The sequence below is a fragment of the Leptodactylus fuscus genome, chromosome 2 (genome assembly GCF_031893055.1).
Source record: "Leptodactylus fuscus isolate aLepFus1 chromosome 2, aLepFus1.hap2, whole genome shotgun sequence".
Lineage (NCBI taxonomy): Eukaryota > Metazoa > Chordata > Amphibia > Anura > Leptodactylidae > Leptodactylus > Leptodactylus fuscus.
Window position 1 is genome coordinate 39,683,500 of NC_134266.1, and position 14,754 is coordinate 39,698,253.

General features: G+C 42.7%; 1 protein-coding gene across 3 annotated transcripts in view; it reads right to left on the reverse strand.

Annotated features, from left to right (window-relative positions):
• LOC142194469 (apoptosis-inducing factor 3-like) overlaps positions 1 to 14,754 on the reverse strand; it is a 71,402-nt gene that overhangs the window by 10,925 nt on the left and 45,723 nt on the right. For all 3 annotated transcript variants that reach the window (XM_075263615.1, XM_075263616.1, XM_075263617.1), the window contains exons 13-15: positions 11,948 to 12,011; positions 9,216 to 9,292; positions 7,817 to 7,934 (exon numbers count right to left, since the gene is read on the reverse strand). In XM_075263615.1, the coding sequence (XP_075119716.1) occupies positions 7,817 to 7,934; positions 9,216 to 9,292; positions 11,948 to 12,011 (259 nt within the window). The remainder of the gene's footprint in view (positions 1 to 7,816; positions 7,935 to 9,215; positions 9,293 to 11,947; positions 12,012 to 14,754) is intronic.

Here is a 14,754-nt window from a genome sequence, read left to right on the forward strand (position 1 = left end):
CAATGTGGGGCCTTAGCCTAAAATTGATAAGTTCAGCCTTGTCACCTACATCTTAAGATGCTCAGACCTCTACTGACTGTACTCTACAGTACATGCAATCTACTATTAAGAGGCTGATCTAATAATTACATTTACCCTCACACTGTCCTCTCTCAATTAGGCTGCCTGCGAATTTGGGTTCTGTGCGAAGAGTATCTATTTTGTGCCGAAAACAGGATTGCATCCAATTAAAAGTAGGCAAGAAAACTAATCGGATAATTCGATAAAAGGATTCATTCCCATTTTAGACTAAAATAACTAGAACTCACACAGGTCTCCAATATAGCTACCTGAATATAGTCTTACTACAATGCACAGACAGCAAAAACTATTTTATGGATTGTACAATGGTGATATGTAACAACCACCATGTTGGGACATCAATTAAACATTTTCTTCAATAATATTCTACCATATTGTTGCCGTTTATCCTGTACAACTCCTTCTCATAGCTTGTTGTGCTGCTGCATCTGACATAGTTGGGAAAAAAACCCACAGATCCCGGTTGCTGTTGGCTCAGGATGACATCATTTATTTATTTTACTTACTTTTATAGCCCCAACATATTCCAGTTATATTGTAAATATACAGAGCTTAAGCATTTACCAAAGGGGGTGGATGGTCACTTTAAATGGCTTTATCTTCGGTTGTATACCAACTAGAAAAATAGTTCTGGAATCATAAGAAAGCTTTTATATGATGTAAATATTGAAGTACTAGCTGTAATAGAATTAGAGATACCAGTGGTTAAAAACACTGTTGGGAACTTAATATGCAGCAGTTCATTCTGGGTGGTATAAACCAGAGATACAGCCATTTGATGCAACCATCACCATTTTGTAACTGTATCAATTCCATCTATTACATTCAGTTAATGTATGCATGCAGAGTTTCCCTGACATTCCGTAGTTAGAGCATTGCTAATGGGAACTTTACAACCTGCTTTCTATTAAAAGGAAGTTTAATAGATTAATAAAGTATATTCCAAAAATTTTCATCACATAACTTCCAACACAATAGCAAAAAAAAAAAAAAAAAGTAAATGAAATGGCAGATAAGAGCCAATTGCAAATCTCATACTGAGGATCAGAAAATAAATGAAAAACAAAAATTGCAGACTAAAAATATAGTAGTTTCAAAAAAGGCCTGTTAGTGCTATTAATAGGTTAATAAGTGCAACCAAATACCTTTAGTGGTGATTTGACTGATTTCTGGATTTCTCTGGAAGCTCCTTGTACCTTCTGCATTTGTTTACATGGGTAACTTCCTGTCCTGTTTTCCAACAACTACCATGATGCATTGCACTTCACTCCAAGCTGACACACACCAACTCCCTCTCTCATTCCTTCCCTCTCTCACACTCCCTCTCTGTTCCCCTAGCTAGCCTGCCCACTACTAACCCTTCCCAACTAACTAACTAACTCAGCCCACCCCATCTTACTTACCTGTCTTCCTGCCCGGATCTTCTGGGCACTGGACTTAACTTCCTTCTGTGGGGCAGACTCCTCCTCCTCTTGGCATCTGCTGGCGACTGTACAATAGAGCCAGAGTGTCAGCATGCTCTGTAGCTCTATTGCACAGGCGTTGGTGGTCAGAAGATGTAAAGAAGAGGAGGAGCTGCCCCCTCCCACCCCAAAAGGAAGTGATCTCCAGATCCTATCTCCACATAGGAAAACAGGTAAGTATAATGAGGAGGAGGGGGGTATTAGTATAGGTGATGTTCTGTTTACGGAAAGTTTATTGCAGTGGATACATTTTTATTCATAATACACATTTGGTACACTGCAGAACCCCTTTTGAGAGCAGCTGAGGTTGTATTAAAGTGCCAGTCACAGCCCATTGTGCCAGTCATGTGCTCCCATTGCCAGAAGATATACAGTACACTAACTGTACTGTATATTTGATACTTTTCATACCAGGCTATATGTCTAATACTAGCTGGTACCCGCGACTTCGTCTGCGGTGATTGTAGAAGTGGGTATATACAGGCGCGGTAAGGTTTTTGTACTGTGTATAAGGTATGGGATATGAAATGTAACTTTGTATCTTGTTTTTGCTGTAATTCAGAGAATACGGGAGACTTTTGTGTTGAAGTTACTTTGTATTTGAGCCGCTATATATACGGTGTTGTGAGAAACTGTACATAGTGACTTTGGGACAGAAGTATTTGAAGTTAACCCTTTCCCGCCGATGGCATTTTTTGATTTTCGTTTTTGACTCCCCTCCTTCTAAACCCCATAACTTTTTTATTTCTCCGCTCCCAGAGCCATATGAGGTCTTAATTTTTGCGGGACAAATTTTTCTTCATGATGCCACCATTAATTATTCTATATAATGTAGTGGGAAGCAGGGAAAAAATTCAAAATGGGGTGGATTTCAAGAAAAAATGCATTTCTGCGACTTTCTTACGGGCTTTGGTTTTACGGCATTCACTGTGCAACCAAAATGACATGTCCCCTGTATTCTGTGTTTCTTTACGATTCCGGGGATACCAAATGTATATGGTTTTAGTTACATTTTGACCCCTTAAAAACAAATCCAAAACTGTTAAAAAATTTTTTTTTGAAAAGTCGCCATATTCCGACAGCTGTAACTTTTTTATACGTGCGTGTACGGGGATGCATAGGGCGTATTTTTTTGCGGGGCAGGGTGTACTTTGTAGTTCTACCATCTTCAGGAAATGTTATTGCTTTGATCACTTTGTATTCAAATTTTTATCAGAATCAAAACAGTGAAAAAACGGCGGTTTGGCACTTTTGACCATTTTTCCCGCTACGGCGTTTACCGAACAGGAAAAATATTTGTATAGCTTTGTAGAGCGAGAGATTTCGGACGCGGGGATACCTAACATGTATGTGTTTCACAGTTTTTAACTACTTTTATATGTGTTCTAGGGAAAGGGGGGTGATTTGAATTTTTAATCCTTTTTTTTTGTTTTTAATATTTTATTTACTTTTTTTTATTTTTTATTTTTTGCATTTATTAGACCGCCTAGGGATATTGACATGGGTGGGCGGTGTCGTGGATTGTCAGAGCGGTGGGGGTCGGCAAACATGGCTGCTCCGGAGCGTTAAAGAGAGCCTCCTGGAGTATCGTTAAGGGGAGGGGCAAAGTGGTAAAGTCTATGTATATGTGATTGTGTGGGGTTAGGGGCGAGGCTGTAGAGGGCAATATGAATTTTGTGGCTTGCTATGGTCCAAAGTGTGTGAGATTGCAGAGATGGTGATGTGAGTTTGGGGTTTGTGGGGGTCCTGGGAAAAATGTATGTGCGCTATTGTGACGAAAAGTAGCCTATTGCGCAATGGGGTGTATTAACTATGTTTGTGGAAAATTTCAGCCAAATCGGTCGAGCGGGTTTTGCGTGATTGACTAACAAACATCCGAACACACAAACCCACAAACATCCAAACTCACAAACTTTCACATTTATAATATTAATAGGATACTGGGAGTATTATCTGAGAAATGACCCAGTTTATTTTTATATGCTGTAGACTCAAGAGATGACAACTAGGTTATACATAGTATCCTCCTTCCCTGGGCCCCCATCTTCTCGACCACACTGCTGGGGCCCCAGTAACCATTCACCCTGTAGTATATTGTACCGCCTGAGGCCTGCTGCTGTTTGGGAACATATCTGTGGCTTACAATACTAAAAAGGTTCTAGTTTGAGACAAGAGCCAGGCGGCAGGCTACCAGAAGGTTCCCAGAACAAAAACAATCAGTCGCAAGGGCTAAGCACCAACTACTAGTGAAAAAATATATTACTGACATTTTAGTAATTTGAGAATTGAGAATTGCTGGTGAGTCCTAGGCAACCTAGTTCAACACGGAAAACAGATCAAAGCCCCCTAAAACAGGTTCAGATAGTCTCAAGTACTTTTTCTGCCACTATCTTCACCTAAACAATGTGGCATTATATACTGCCCTCTCTAAGTTTGTATGTACACAACCTTGGAAATACAAGGCAAGTCTTGGAGCAGACAAGTAATAGGGCGTAATAGTGTAGAAGTTTTCATTGTGGTCTGTAAATACGGTTAGGGAAAAAGCTTTGTGAGTGGCGAGAAGCACGGCCCCATTCTTCTGCCCTTGAAGGCATGTACAATAGTAACATCGGCAGAGAGGCATTTCTAATGTGCTGTATCCAAATCATAAAAGGTACTGTGTGCTTTGGATAAAACCCAAATATTAAATTGGTTTATGAAAGGATGGGAGGAATTCTTGTCATTGACTAAAGCAGAAGAAGATACATTTATAAATAGGGTTTTGTCATTGCAAAAGAGAAAATGCCAACAGTCCCTGCAGGCCAATGAATAATTGTTGGGAAACGAATAAGCAAACAAGTCCTCCTGGGTGGAAAAAGGGGTATTTCTATCTCAAGGATCACACACAGACTTATAGCTGAGGCTAGCTGAAGCGTTTTACCCACTACACCATTATTATTATTATTATTTATTTATATAGCACCATTAATTCCATGGTGCTGTACATTATTATATTAATCCCATGGTGCTCTGTACATTATTATATTAATTCCATGATGCTGTACATTATTATATTAATTCCATGGTATTGTACATTATTATATTAATTCCATGGTGCTGTACATTATTATATTAATCCCATGATGCTGTACATTATTATATTAATTCCATGGTCCTGTACATTATTATATTAATTCCATGGTGCTGTACATTAATATAGTAATTCCATGGCGCTGTACATTATTATACTGTGTTAATTCCATGGTGCTTTATATTTACATTTATATATGGTACACAAACTATACAAAACAAATATAATACTAACAATGACTGACTGGAACAGTGGGGTAGAGGGCCCTGCCCGCGAGGGCTTACAATCTATGCGGGAAGAGGGATAGAGACAGAAGGTGAGGGGGAGAGACTGTACAGATGGCGGTGCGGTGATAGTGTTATTGGAGGTTGTAGGCCTTCCTGAATAGCTGAGTCTTCAGGGCCTTCTTGAAGATTGTGATTGTGGGGGTCAGTCTTATGTGTCTTGGTAAGGAGTTCCAGAGTATGGGGGATACACGGGAGAAATTTTGGAGGCGGAGGTCTTTGGAGGATCTGAGGTTACATGTGGGCAGGTAGCTGGAGATTAGGTCAGAGATATATGGAGGGGACAGGTTGTGGATAGCTTTCTATGTCAATGTTAGTAACTTGAACGCTATTCGCTGGGCAACGGGTAGCCAGTGAAGGGATTGGCAGAGGGGAGTGACTAATGAAGAACGGGGAGAGGTGAATTAAGCAAGCAGCATAGTTTAAGGTGGACTGGAGTGGGGCGAGAGTATTCACAAGGAAGCCATGGAGAAGGGTGTTACAGTAATCTAAGTGGGAGATTATGAGGGCATGGATTTCAGAGATATATTTCAGTGTCATCAGCATAGCAATGGTATTGAAAACCATGAGATTCTATGAGTTTTCCCAGGCCAAGGGTGTAGATGGAGAACAGGAGGGGTCCTAGGACGGAGCCTTGGGGGACACTTACAGAGAGAAGGCAAGGTGAGGAGGTGGTGTGCGAGTGGGAGACGCTGAATGTGCGGTCGTTGAGGTATGAGGAGATCCAGGATCCAGGTCTTAGATACCAAAGGATGAGAGAGTTTAACAAGAGGGAGTGTTCAACTGTGTCAAAGGCAGAGGAGAGGTCAAGGAGGAGGAGGACAAAGTAGTGATGCTTGGCTTTGGCGGTTAGAAGGTCATTTGTGAGTTTGGTTAGGGCAGTTTCAGTTGAGTAACGGGTTCTGAAGCCTGACTGTAGTCTGTCAAAGAGCAGGTTGGACAAGAGATAGGAGGAGAGTTTGGAGTGGACGTGTCGCTCAAGCAGTTTTGAGTTGTACGGGAGAAGTGAGATGGGACGATAGTTGGCTGGAGAGGAAGGGTCAAGGGACGATTTCTTAAGTATAGGTGAGAGTTTGGCATATGTTTGAAGGCAGAAGGGAAGGATCCATTGGTTAGGGATAGTTTGAAGAGATAGGTTAGGACCGGAGTAATAACTTCAGTGAGTTTGGCGATGAGATGTGACTGGATCGGTCCCACTGCACAGGAGGTGAGGTGGGATTTGAAGATTAGGGAGGAGAGTTTTTCATTAGTGACTGTGGAGAAACAGGTTAAAGATGAAGTGCACCGAGCCGTTGGGTAGAGGGGTTGTCTGCGGTGTAGGGTGAGACTGTCTCTGATGATGTCAATTGTACTTTTAAAATAAGAGGCAAAGTCGGCAGATGAGATAAGTGACGTCGGAGGGGCCACAGGACAACGAAGAAGGGAGTTGAAGGTAGTGAATAGCTGTTTGGGGTTACGGGATACGCACTATGCTTTGCCACATCCAGATAAATACGGGTCTTCAGTGTTTACAGCTGGTTGCCTAGGTTACAGACCTCTTCTCAGGTCAGACTGATGTCCCTGCTCCTGGTTATCTATATTCTCTCCATCTCTCTGGACATTGCTTTCAGTTGCTGAGCCCTGATAAGTGCTAGAAATATTTCTTGACCATTGGTTCTGTTGTCTGTGTATGTAAATTTCGAGATAACTGTACAATTTACAACAAGCAAAAGCACACTGCTGGAGCTGAAAACCAGAAAGTGGAGGGGAGAGGAGACAGGAGGGCAGCTGGGAACATTCATTTTAGGAGACTCATAGAGGCCGCTTTGCAGTGTATAATTGAGATTCATTGCACCATGTTCACCCAGCAGTTTTGTTTGGCCCATACAGGTGATCAAACATAAACAGTGTAACTCACCTTTCCTGAACTCTGGTGCGGGTATTCTCTTCTGGTCTTGGAGACATTGTGAATGACGTCAGAGACCGCTGAGGACTGCGACTGAGTCTCAGTAATGACATCAGCGTCATAAGACCAGAAGAGGCCTTAGGAACAGCACCGGAGCCCAGGAAAAGTGAGTTACATTGTTTATTATGTTTAATGGTGTTTAATAGAGATGAGCGAACACTAAAATGTCCGAGGTTCGAAATCCGATTCGAACAGCCGCACACTGTTCGAACAGATTTTGAACCCCATTATAGTCTATGGGGGGAAATGCTCGTTTCAGGGGTATGCAAAATTCGATAAAATTATACTTACCAAGTCCACGAGTGACGGTCGGGCTGGATTCTCCTTGAAGTCTTCTCCCAGCGCAGCGCCCCCGCGTCGTCTTCCGGCTGGAATTCACTCTGCCTAGGCATCGGGGCCTAAGCAGAGCCGACTGCGCATGCACGGTCGGCTCTGCCCAGCCCGACGCCTGAGCAGAGCCGACTGCGCATGCGAGGGCATGCTCGCATATGCGCACTTGGCTCTGCCTAGGCCGGATGCCTAGGCAGAGTGAATTCCAGCCGGAAGACGCCGCGGGGACGCTGCACGGAGAAGACTTCTAAAGGTAAGAGAAGAACCAGCGTTGATTGGCAGAATGTATAGCATTCTGCCAATCAACGCTGGTTCTGTATTGAACCTTAAACTTCGAACAGCTAGTAGTGTTCGATCGAGTATGAGTATTTCGAATACCGTAGTATTCGATCGAACACCTACTCGATCGAACACTACTCGCTCATCTCTAGTGTTTAATGTTAATGGTGTATGGAAATGACTCAATGTATTTAAAAATGTATTATGTCATTAATACATTTTGATTTTAAAAAGTGTCCCCCTATACGATAGTAGACAATGCATCTACATACATCTATACAGATCTATCCATCCACTAATATATCCACATATATACTGACAGAAAGCTTATACATATGCCATACAAATACATCATACATCATACCATGAGCATGAGCCATCTGCCAGTGTCCAATACTGGTCCTATGTCCATCCATCATAGCAAGAGGAAATGATACAACATCCCCAGCAGCAAAGACATCAGGTACACTGGTGCGCATGAACTGGAGGAAAACAAAACAGCAATCATTCCTTACCAGAAATATCGGTCTGGAAATAGTTTTCAGTGTTTGTCACAATAGAGGCCGCCTCACTCCCATCTAGAAGAGCAATTGTATACAGCACAGGTTCTCATTCCAGTAATGGATTTCATTTACAATTGGATAAAACCTATGGCTAGAACTGCACAGACATCGAGTTTTCTGCTTCTCTTGAACAAGTACTTCAGCGAACAGCAAATATCTCTAAATGTATAGATTGGTCTCTACATTGTAAAGAATAAGGTTACACATGAGAATCCAGGCCGCAAGTTCCTTGTGTATATTTAGGGCTATATAATTGATACCAAAGTCATATCCAATTCTTACTATTTCCTAGCTTCAGAATAATGATTTTTTTGCTTCCCAAAGCAACTGCCTATTTGTTGCCCTATTCAATCACAATATTCACTTTCTCCTATTTAGTTTTCTACTCTTTTACACTAGGTTCACACCTTCCTTCGAATTTCCATTTCTTGGGTCCGCTTGGGGATTGTAGACTGTAATGGGTTCTACTGGGTTTCCACCTCAAAAATGCAGAAAAATATGGAGAGAAAAGTGAGGGGGCATTCACACGGAGTAGCACGGCGCTTATTCTGGCACGATAACTTGCATAAGAATCAACACTGCAAAACAGAATCCCATTGACTTCAACGGGTTCCATTTAATGCGAGTAACACATTGAAGTCAATGGGATTCTGTGTTGCAGCGCTGATTCTTATGCAAGTTATCGTACTAGAATCATCTCCGCGTTACTCCGTGTGAATGCCCCGTAAAGCAGGACTTTTCTCTCCGCTTTACTCAAGTGAATTCAAGAACAGAATCCCCAGAAGGAGAGCAGGCGCAGGTGTGAACTTAGCCTTAACTGCACCTTACTGCTAAGTACCAACTCCTCAGAGACTGTTGAAGAACAATTTTCTATTTCCTCACTTACCATGGTGCTGATCTTCAGATAATATGGTTATTCTAGACTAGTTTTTGGTATAAGATACTTACAAGAATTTCATGTATGAGAATACAAAAGGGAAAACTAGTCCCAGCCATGTCTTATATGGCAAACATGTATTTCATATTCATATTTCTGTTACGCATTGTTTTCAGCCCTTAGGTTCCACTTACCACTCAGTCATTCATGATGGCAGAGAATGAGAAGAGGTCGTGAGAAGGAAATAAAATGCTTTATCTATATCCTTACACAAAATAAAGGTAAATGATACAGCTCAGTATTAGAGCACATGGCATACATACCTGGTCTACATAGATCTCTCCCTTAGTGGACACTGCAACTCTGCTGCCTTTTAGGAAGTTGGATACAGGAATCACACCTGAAAATACACAAATTATTTATTAGCAATTACTCGTGTTAAAGGGATTCAATCCTTAAAATGACATTTTTTGTCCCTAATACGTAGGAATAGCCTTAAGAAAGGCTATTCCTCTCCTACCTTTAGAGATCTTCTCCGCGCCGCCATTTGGTAGAAATCCTGGTTTTCTTTGGTATGCAAATGATTTCTCTCACAGCACTGAGGGCATCCCCAATGCTGCGAGAGAACTCTCCAGCGACGCCTCCATCTTCTTCTGGATGCCCTCTCCCTGTGTCTTCTTCCTTCCTAGGTTTCAATCTTCTAGGCCTCGGGCAGAGCAGACTGCGCATGCCACAGGCCACAAGAAAATGGCCACTTAAACCGGCTTACAGTGTAAGAGGCCACAAGAAAATGGCAGCTTACACAGCTTACTGTGTAAGCGGCCATTTTTCTTGTGGCTTTGGGCATGCGCAGAAGATTTCTGGCGAGTTCTCTGTTGCTGTTTGAGCGCTGGGGACCGCCCCCAGTGCTGCGAGAGAACTAATTTACATACCGAAGAAAATCGGGATTTCTACCGAACAGAAGAATAGCAGTTCTTAAGGCTCTTCCTACGTGTTAGGGACAAAAAAATGTCATTTTAATTATAGAATCCCTTTAAAGGATGAGACCTCTACAGCAAAATGTATAAGCCAGCAGTATCCCAAAGCAGCAAAACATTTGCTTTTCTACTCTAACTTGGGCTTGAGAATTAAAAAAAAAATAAAAAATCACTCGTTATTTATTTTTATAAATAGTGCGGTGAAGGGAAACTTACTCTTGTCACAAATCACTGAGGCATTGCAAAGATAATCATCTATTTATGTATATCCAAATTGCCTGCCAGGATACTAGGGGTGAGCCCAATGTGCCCTTCTGGAAATGCTTCCCAATGTGCCCCTTTAGTAGATATTGGCAATAGCCCGTGTCTGCACTATGGCCTTCTGTTGGCAAATCTGGTAAATAAAACTCAGCATGGGAGAAAAGCAGCAAAACAAGATGGGAAATAACTAAGGCTGGGTTCACATCTGCAATCAATTTCCGTTCAGGGATTCCATCCCCTATTCCGCTCAAAAAATGCAGAGAGAAAAAAATATTGTAAGCAGGACTTTTCTCTCCAAGTTTTTTAAGCGGAAACCTGTCAGACCTCATTATAGTTTATGAGGTCCGCGGGTTACTTGGGTAACCATTTTTTAGGCAGATTGTGTTTCCGTTTTTCGGACCCATAAAACAGAGACCTGAGCGAGGCTGTGAAACTAGGATAAGTTGGTTAAGAGTTTGTAGTCTTTCATTTGTTTATGAGAGTCAAACTCATGAGGGCAATGGGATTATTGAAAGAAATATTTACTGCTTTGCATCTTTAGGGTAAGTTCACACCGGGTTTTTTGGACCGGAACCTGAGGCGGAGGCCGCCTCAGGTTGCGGACCAAAAGCCGGGTAGCCGTGACTGAAAGTCGGTGCACTGCATCGGCATCCAGCCGCGCACTCCGCTCCGGATTAGGTCCAATGAGTAGGCCTAGTCCGGAGGAGGGAGTGTCTTCAGGCCAAATTGCGAGGCGACTTGGCCTGAAGAATGAGCAAACTCCTGAGTCTTTTTGGTCAGGATTTTGAGGTGGATACAGCTTCAAAATCCTGACCAAAAACTGTGTGAACTTACCCTTAAGGAGGAAACATGGAAAAACACTCAACATGGGTTGTGGCTAGAGTCTGTAGGCGACCATAGTATGATGCCATATTACAGAGATACTTTAGCCAGGAAGCAGTGCTGCTATTGGTGCCATCACAGTTCTTTACCACGCCTCCATAATTCTCTTTTGCCCTAACCCTATGGGGAAAATGTATCATTAAGGGAATTATTAAAGTCAATTTGCTGGAGTCTGCGTTGCATAAGTTGCACCAAATTTATAAAATATAATACAATACTTTATAAATTAGATGCATCTGAAACGTCTGTCCTGAAATGTTACTTAGTGTTTCATGCCGCCCACTGACTGGAGGGAGTTTACAACAATTTTTGTGAAATTCAGAGTTGATAAATCTGGAGTCCAGGCAGCTAGACAGACTAACCACAGCCACCTACCCACCCATTTTTTAAAAGAGGAGCGAGTGGTGTACACATCACAAAGCCACAACATTTTTATGCGGGTGAAATCCCTGATTTGTGACACTTTTACACCAGAATTCTGTTTAAGATGAAGTAGTACAACACTGTATATTGCTAACTGTAAACTGCAACATATTAAGTTGTTTTTATGACATTCCAACTTATTCAAAATAAAATTATATTGAAGGGCCATTCTTATTACTTATAGTTATCCTTGATCCGCTGTATATAGATAACTGTCTGGCTGGTGTTATAGCAGTGGTTAGACCACACCGATCACTAGGGGTTCATCTCATAAATGGAGCGGCAGGTGGAACATGCTCATTGTCTCTCTGTTCATTCTCTATGTGTCTCTCAGAAATCTCAAATGCAGTGCTTGGCTATGTCTAGTAACATCCAATCACTGAATTCAGATGCGGGTAACAAGGACCCCCCATTTTTGATGATCATTAGAGTCTGAGCAGTCAGACCCCTACCACTTAGATACTTATCCCCTATCCAGTACAGTATACCCTTTCAATTTAGTAAATGCAAACCTATTCCAGCGACCACCACATCAGCAGGAAGTCGAGTTCCGTTTCTCAATATGACCTCTTTTACCTGTGAATGAAAAATGAGCTCCCGTCAGATCTGGCTTCCCAAGGTATACAGCAAATTCTGTAATGTTGTAGTACATGCGTAGCGATTCATAGCATATACTGTGCTGTCCAGCAGTTTTGTTCACAGTCACATAGCTATAGGTATAGCAGCTTCATTACAGTTTCCGGAGTTTAATATTTTTCAGATCTACTTGAGTAAATTTTTGATAATTGCAATTCTGCAATTTGTGATCCTTTATTATGTAATGCCACCCGGCTGCAGCCACCTTTCTCTCTCGGCATGCAGCACAATTCTTCCTCACTATGAGACCTATACTCCAGTTCTTTCCTATAGAATGCATTGGCCCTTTAAAAACTCTAAACCTTGCAGTCTGCTCCCAGCCAATCTCCTGTATCTGTGAGCTGTTTAAGGCAAAACACCTGTTTTCTCCACTGCTGTGTCTTCGGATTATCTATGTGAAGCCCATAGCCGACTCTGATCCTGCTCTGCTAGGCCTGACCTTGGCATTTTCCTGGCCACATCTCATCTCTGTCTGATCTTAAGGTTACTTGGGTTTTGCCAGGGTATCTGTCACATGCTACCTGTATGGCCATGTTTGACCCCTGTTTAGATACCTGACTCTGAATCTGTGCTACCTGCCCTGACCTCTGCTTGTACTATCATACTGATTCTGTGCTACCTGCCCTGACCTCTGCTTGTACTATCATACTGATTCTGTGCTACCTGCCCTGACCTCTGCTTGTACTATCATACTGATTCTGTGCTACCTGCCCTGACCTCTGCTTGTACTATCATACTGATTCTGTGCTACCTGCCCTGACCTCTGCTTATACTATCATACTGATTCTGTGCTACCTGCCCTGACCTCTGCTTGTACTATCATACTGATTCTGTGCTACCTGCCCTGACCTCTGCTTGTACTATCATACTGATTCTGTGCTACCTGCCCTGACCTCTGCTTATACTATCATACTGATTCTGTGCTACCTGCCCTGACCTCTGCTTGTACTATCATACTGATTCTGTGCTACGCAGCCCTGAACTCTGCTTGTACTATCATACTGATTCTGTGCTACGCAGCCCTGAACTCTGCTTGTACTATCATACTGATTCTGTGCTACCTGCCCTGACCTCTGCTTGTACTATCATACTGATTCTGTGCTACCTGCCCTGACCTCTGCTTGTACTATCATACTGATTCTGTGCTACCTGCCCTGACCTCTGCTTGTACTATCATACTGATTCTGTGCTACGCAGCCCTGAACTCTGCTTGTACTATCATACTGATTCTGTGCTACCTGCCCTGACCTCTGCTTGTACTATCATACTGATTCTGTGCTACGCAGCCCTGAACTCTGCTTGTACTATCATACTGATTCTGTGCTACCTGCCCTGACCTCTGCTTGTACTATCATACTGATTCTGTGCTACGCAGCCCTGAACTCTGCTTGTACTATCATACTGATTCTGTGCTACCTGCCCTGACCTCTGCTTGTACTATCATACTGATTCTGTGCTACCTGCCCTGACCTCTGCTTGTACTATCATACTGATTCTGTGCTACGCAGCCCTGAACTCTGCTTGTACTATCATACTGATTCTGTGCTACCTGCCCTGACCTCTGCTTGTACTATCATACTGATTCTGTGCTACCTGCCCTGACCTCTGCTTGTACTATCATACTGATTCTGTGCTACCTGCCCTGACCTCTGCTTATACTATCATACTGATTCTGTGCTACCTGCCCTGACCTCTGCTTGTACTATCATACTGATTCTGTGCTACGCAGCCCTGAACTCTGCTTGTACTATCATACTGATTCTGTGCTACCTGCCCTGACCTCTGCTTGTACTATCATACTGATTCTGTGCTACCTGCCCTGACCTCTGCTTATACTATCATACTGATTCTGTGCTACCTGCCCTGACCTCTGCTTGTACTATCATACTGATTCTGTGCTACGCAGCCCTGAACTCTGCTTGTACTATCATACTGATTCTGTGCTACGCAGCCCTGAACTCTGCTTGTACTATCATACTGATTCTGTGCTACCTGCCCTGACCTCTGCTTGTACTATCATACTGATTCTGTGCTACGCAGCCCTGGCGTCTCACTTGATGATGTTACACCAAGTCTGTCTGCTCTGATATTGACGTTGACCTGCACTACACTGACTGTTCCTTTGAGGCTACACACTGGAACTACTCCAAATGGAAGCAACCTGGTAGTCCTCTGCAGTGAAGACCAGATGCCTGCATAGGGATTAAAGGCCAAAATCCAGAAGACCACTTAGACAACGCCCTCAGGAGTAGCCCAAAATCAAACTGTTTAGGTGACAAAGAGAAAGAAACTGGAGTTCCTGGATGATATCTAATAATATATGGTTGTAACTAAAACTAAGGTCACTACGGTGCTCTTTTTTCTACTTTTTGGTTCTATTATCTTGTGTTTATTTGAGATTGAAAGTCTGATCATAAGGATGAATACCCAATCCTGAGAACAAGGGTCTGGTTTCCCTATCCTGATGGGCATCCAGCTGAGCATGTCACCTGCTGCTTCAGTCATCCTCCATGGAAGCACCTCAGAAAGCAGGGTGGTGGACTTGGTTATCTCTGGCACTCCCATAGAAAATGAATGGATCAAAAGGGTTCATGCTTGACCTGCTGCACCATCAGGATGGGGAAACCAGACCCAGTGTTCAGGACAGATGGGGGTCCCAGTGGTCACATCCCAATGAATAATG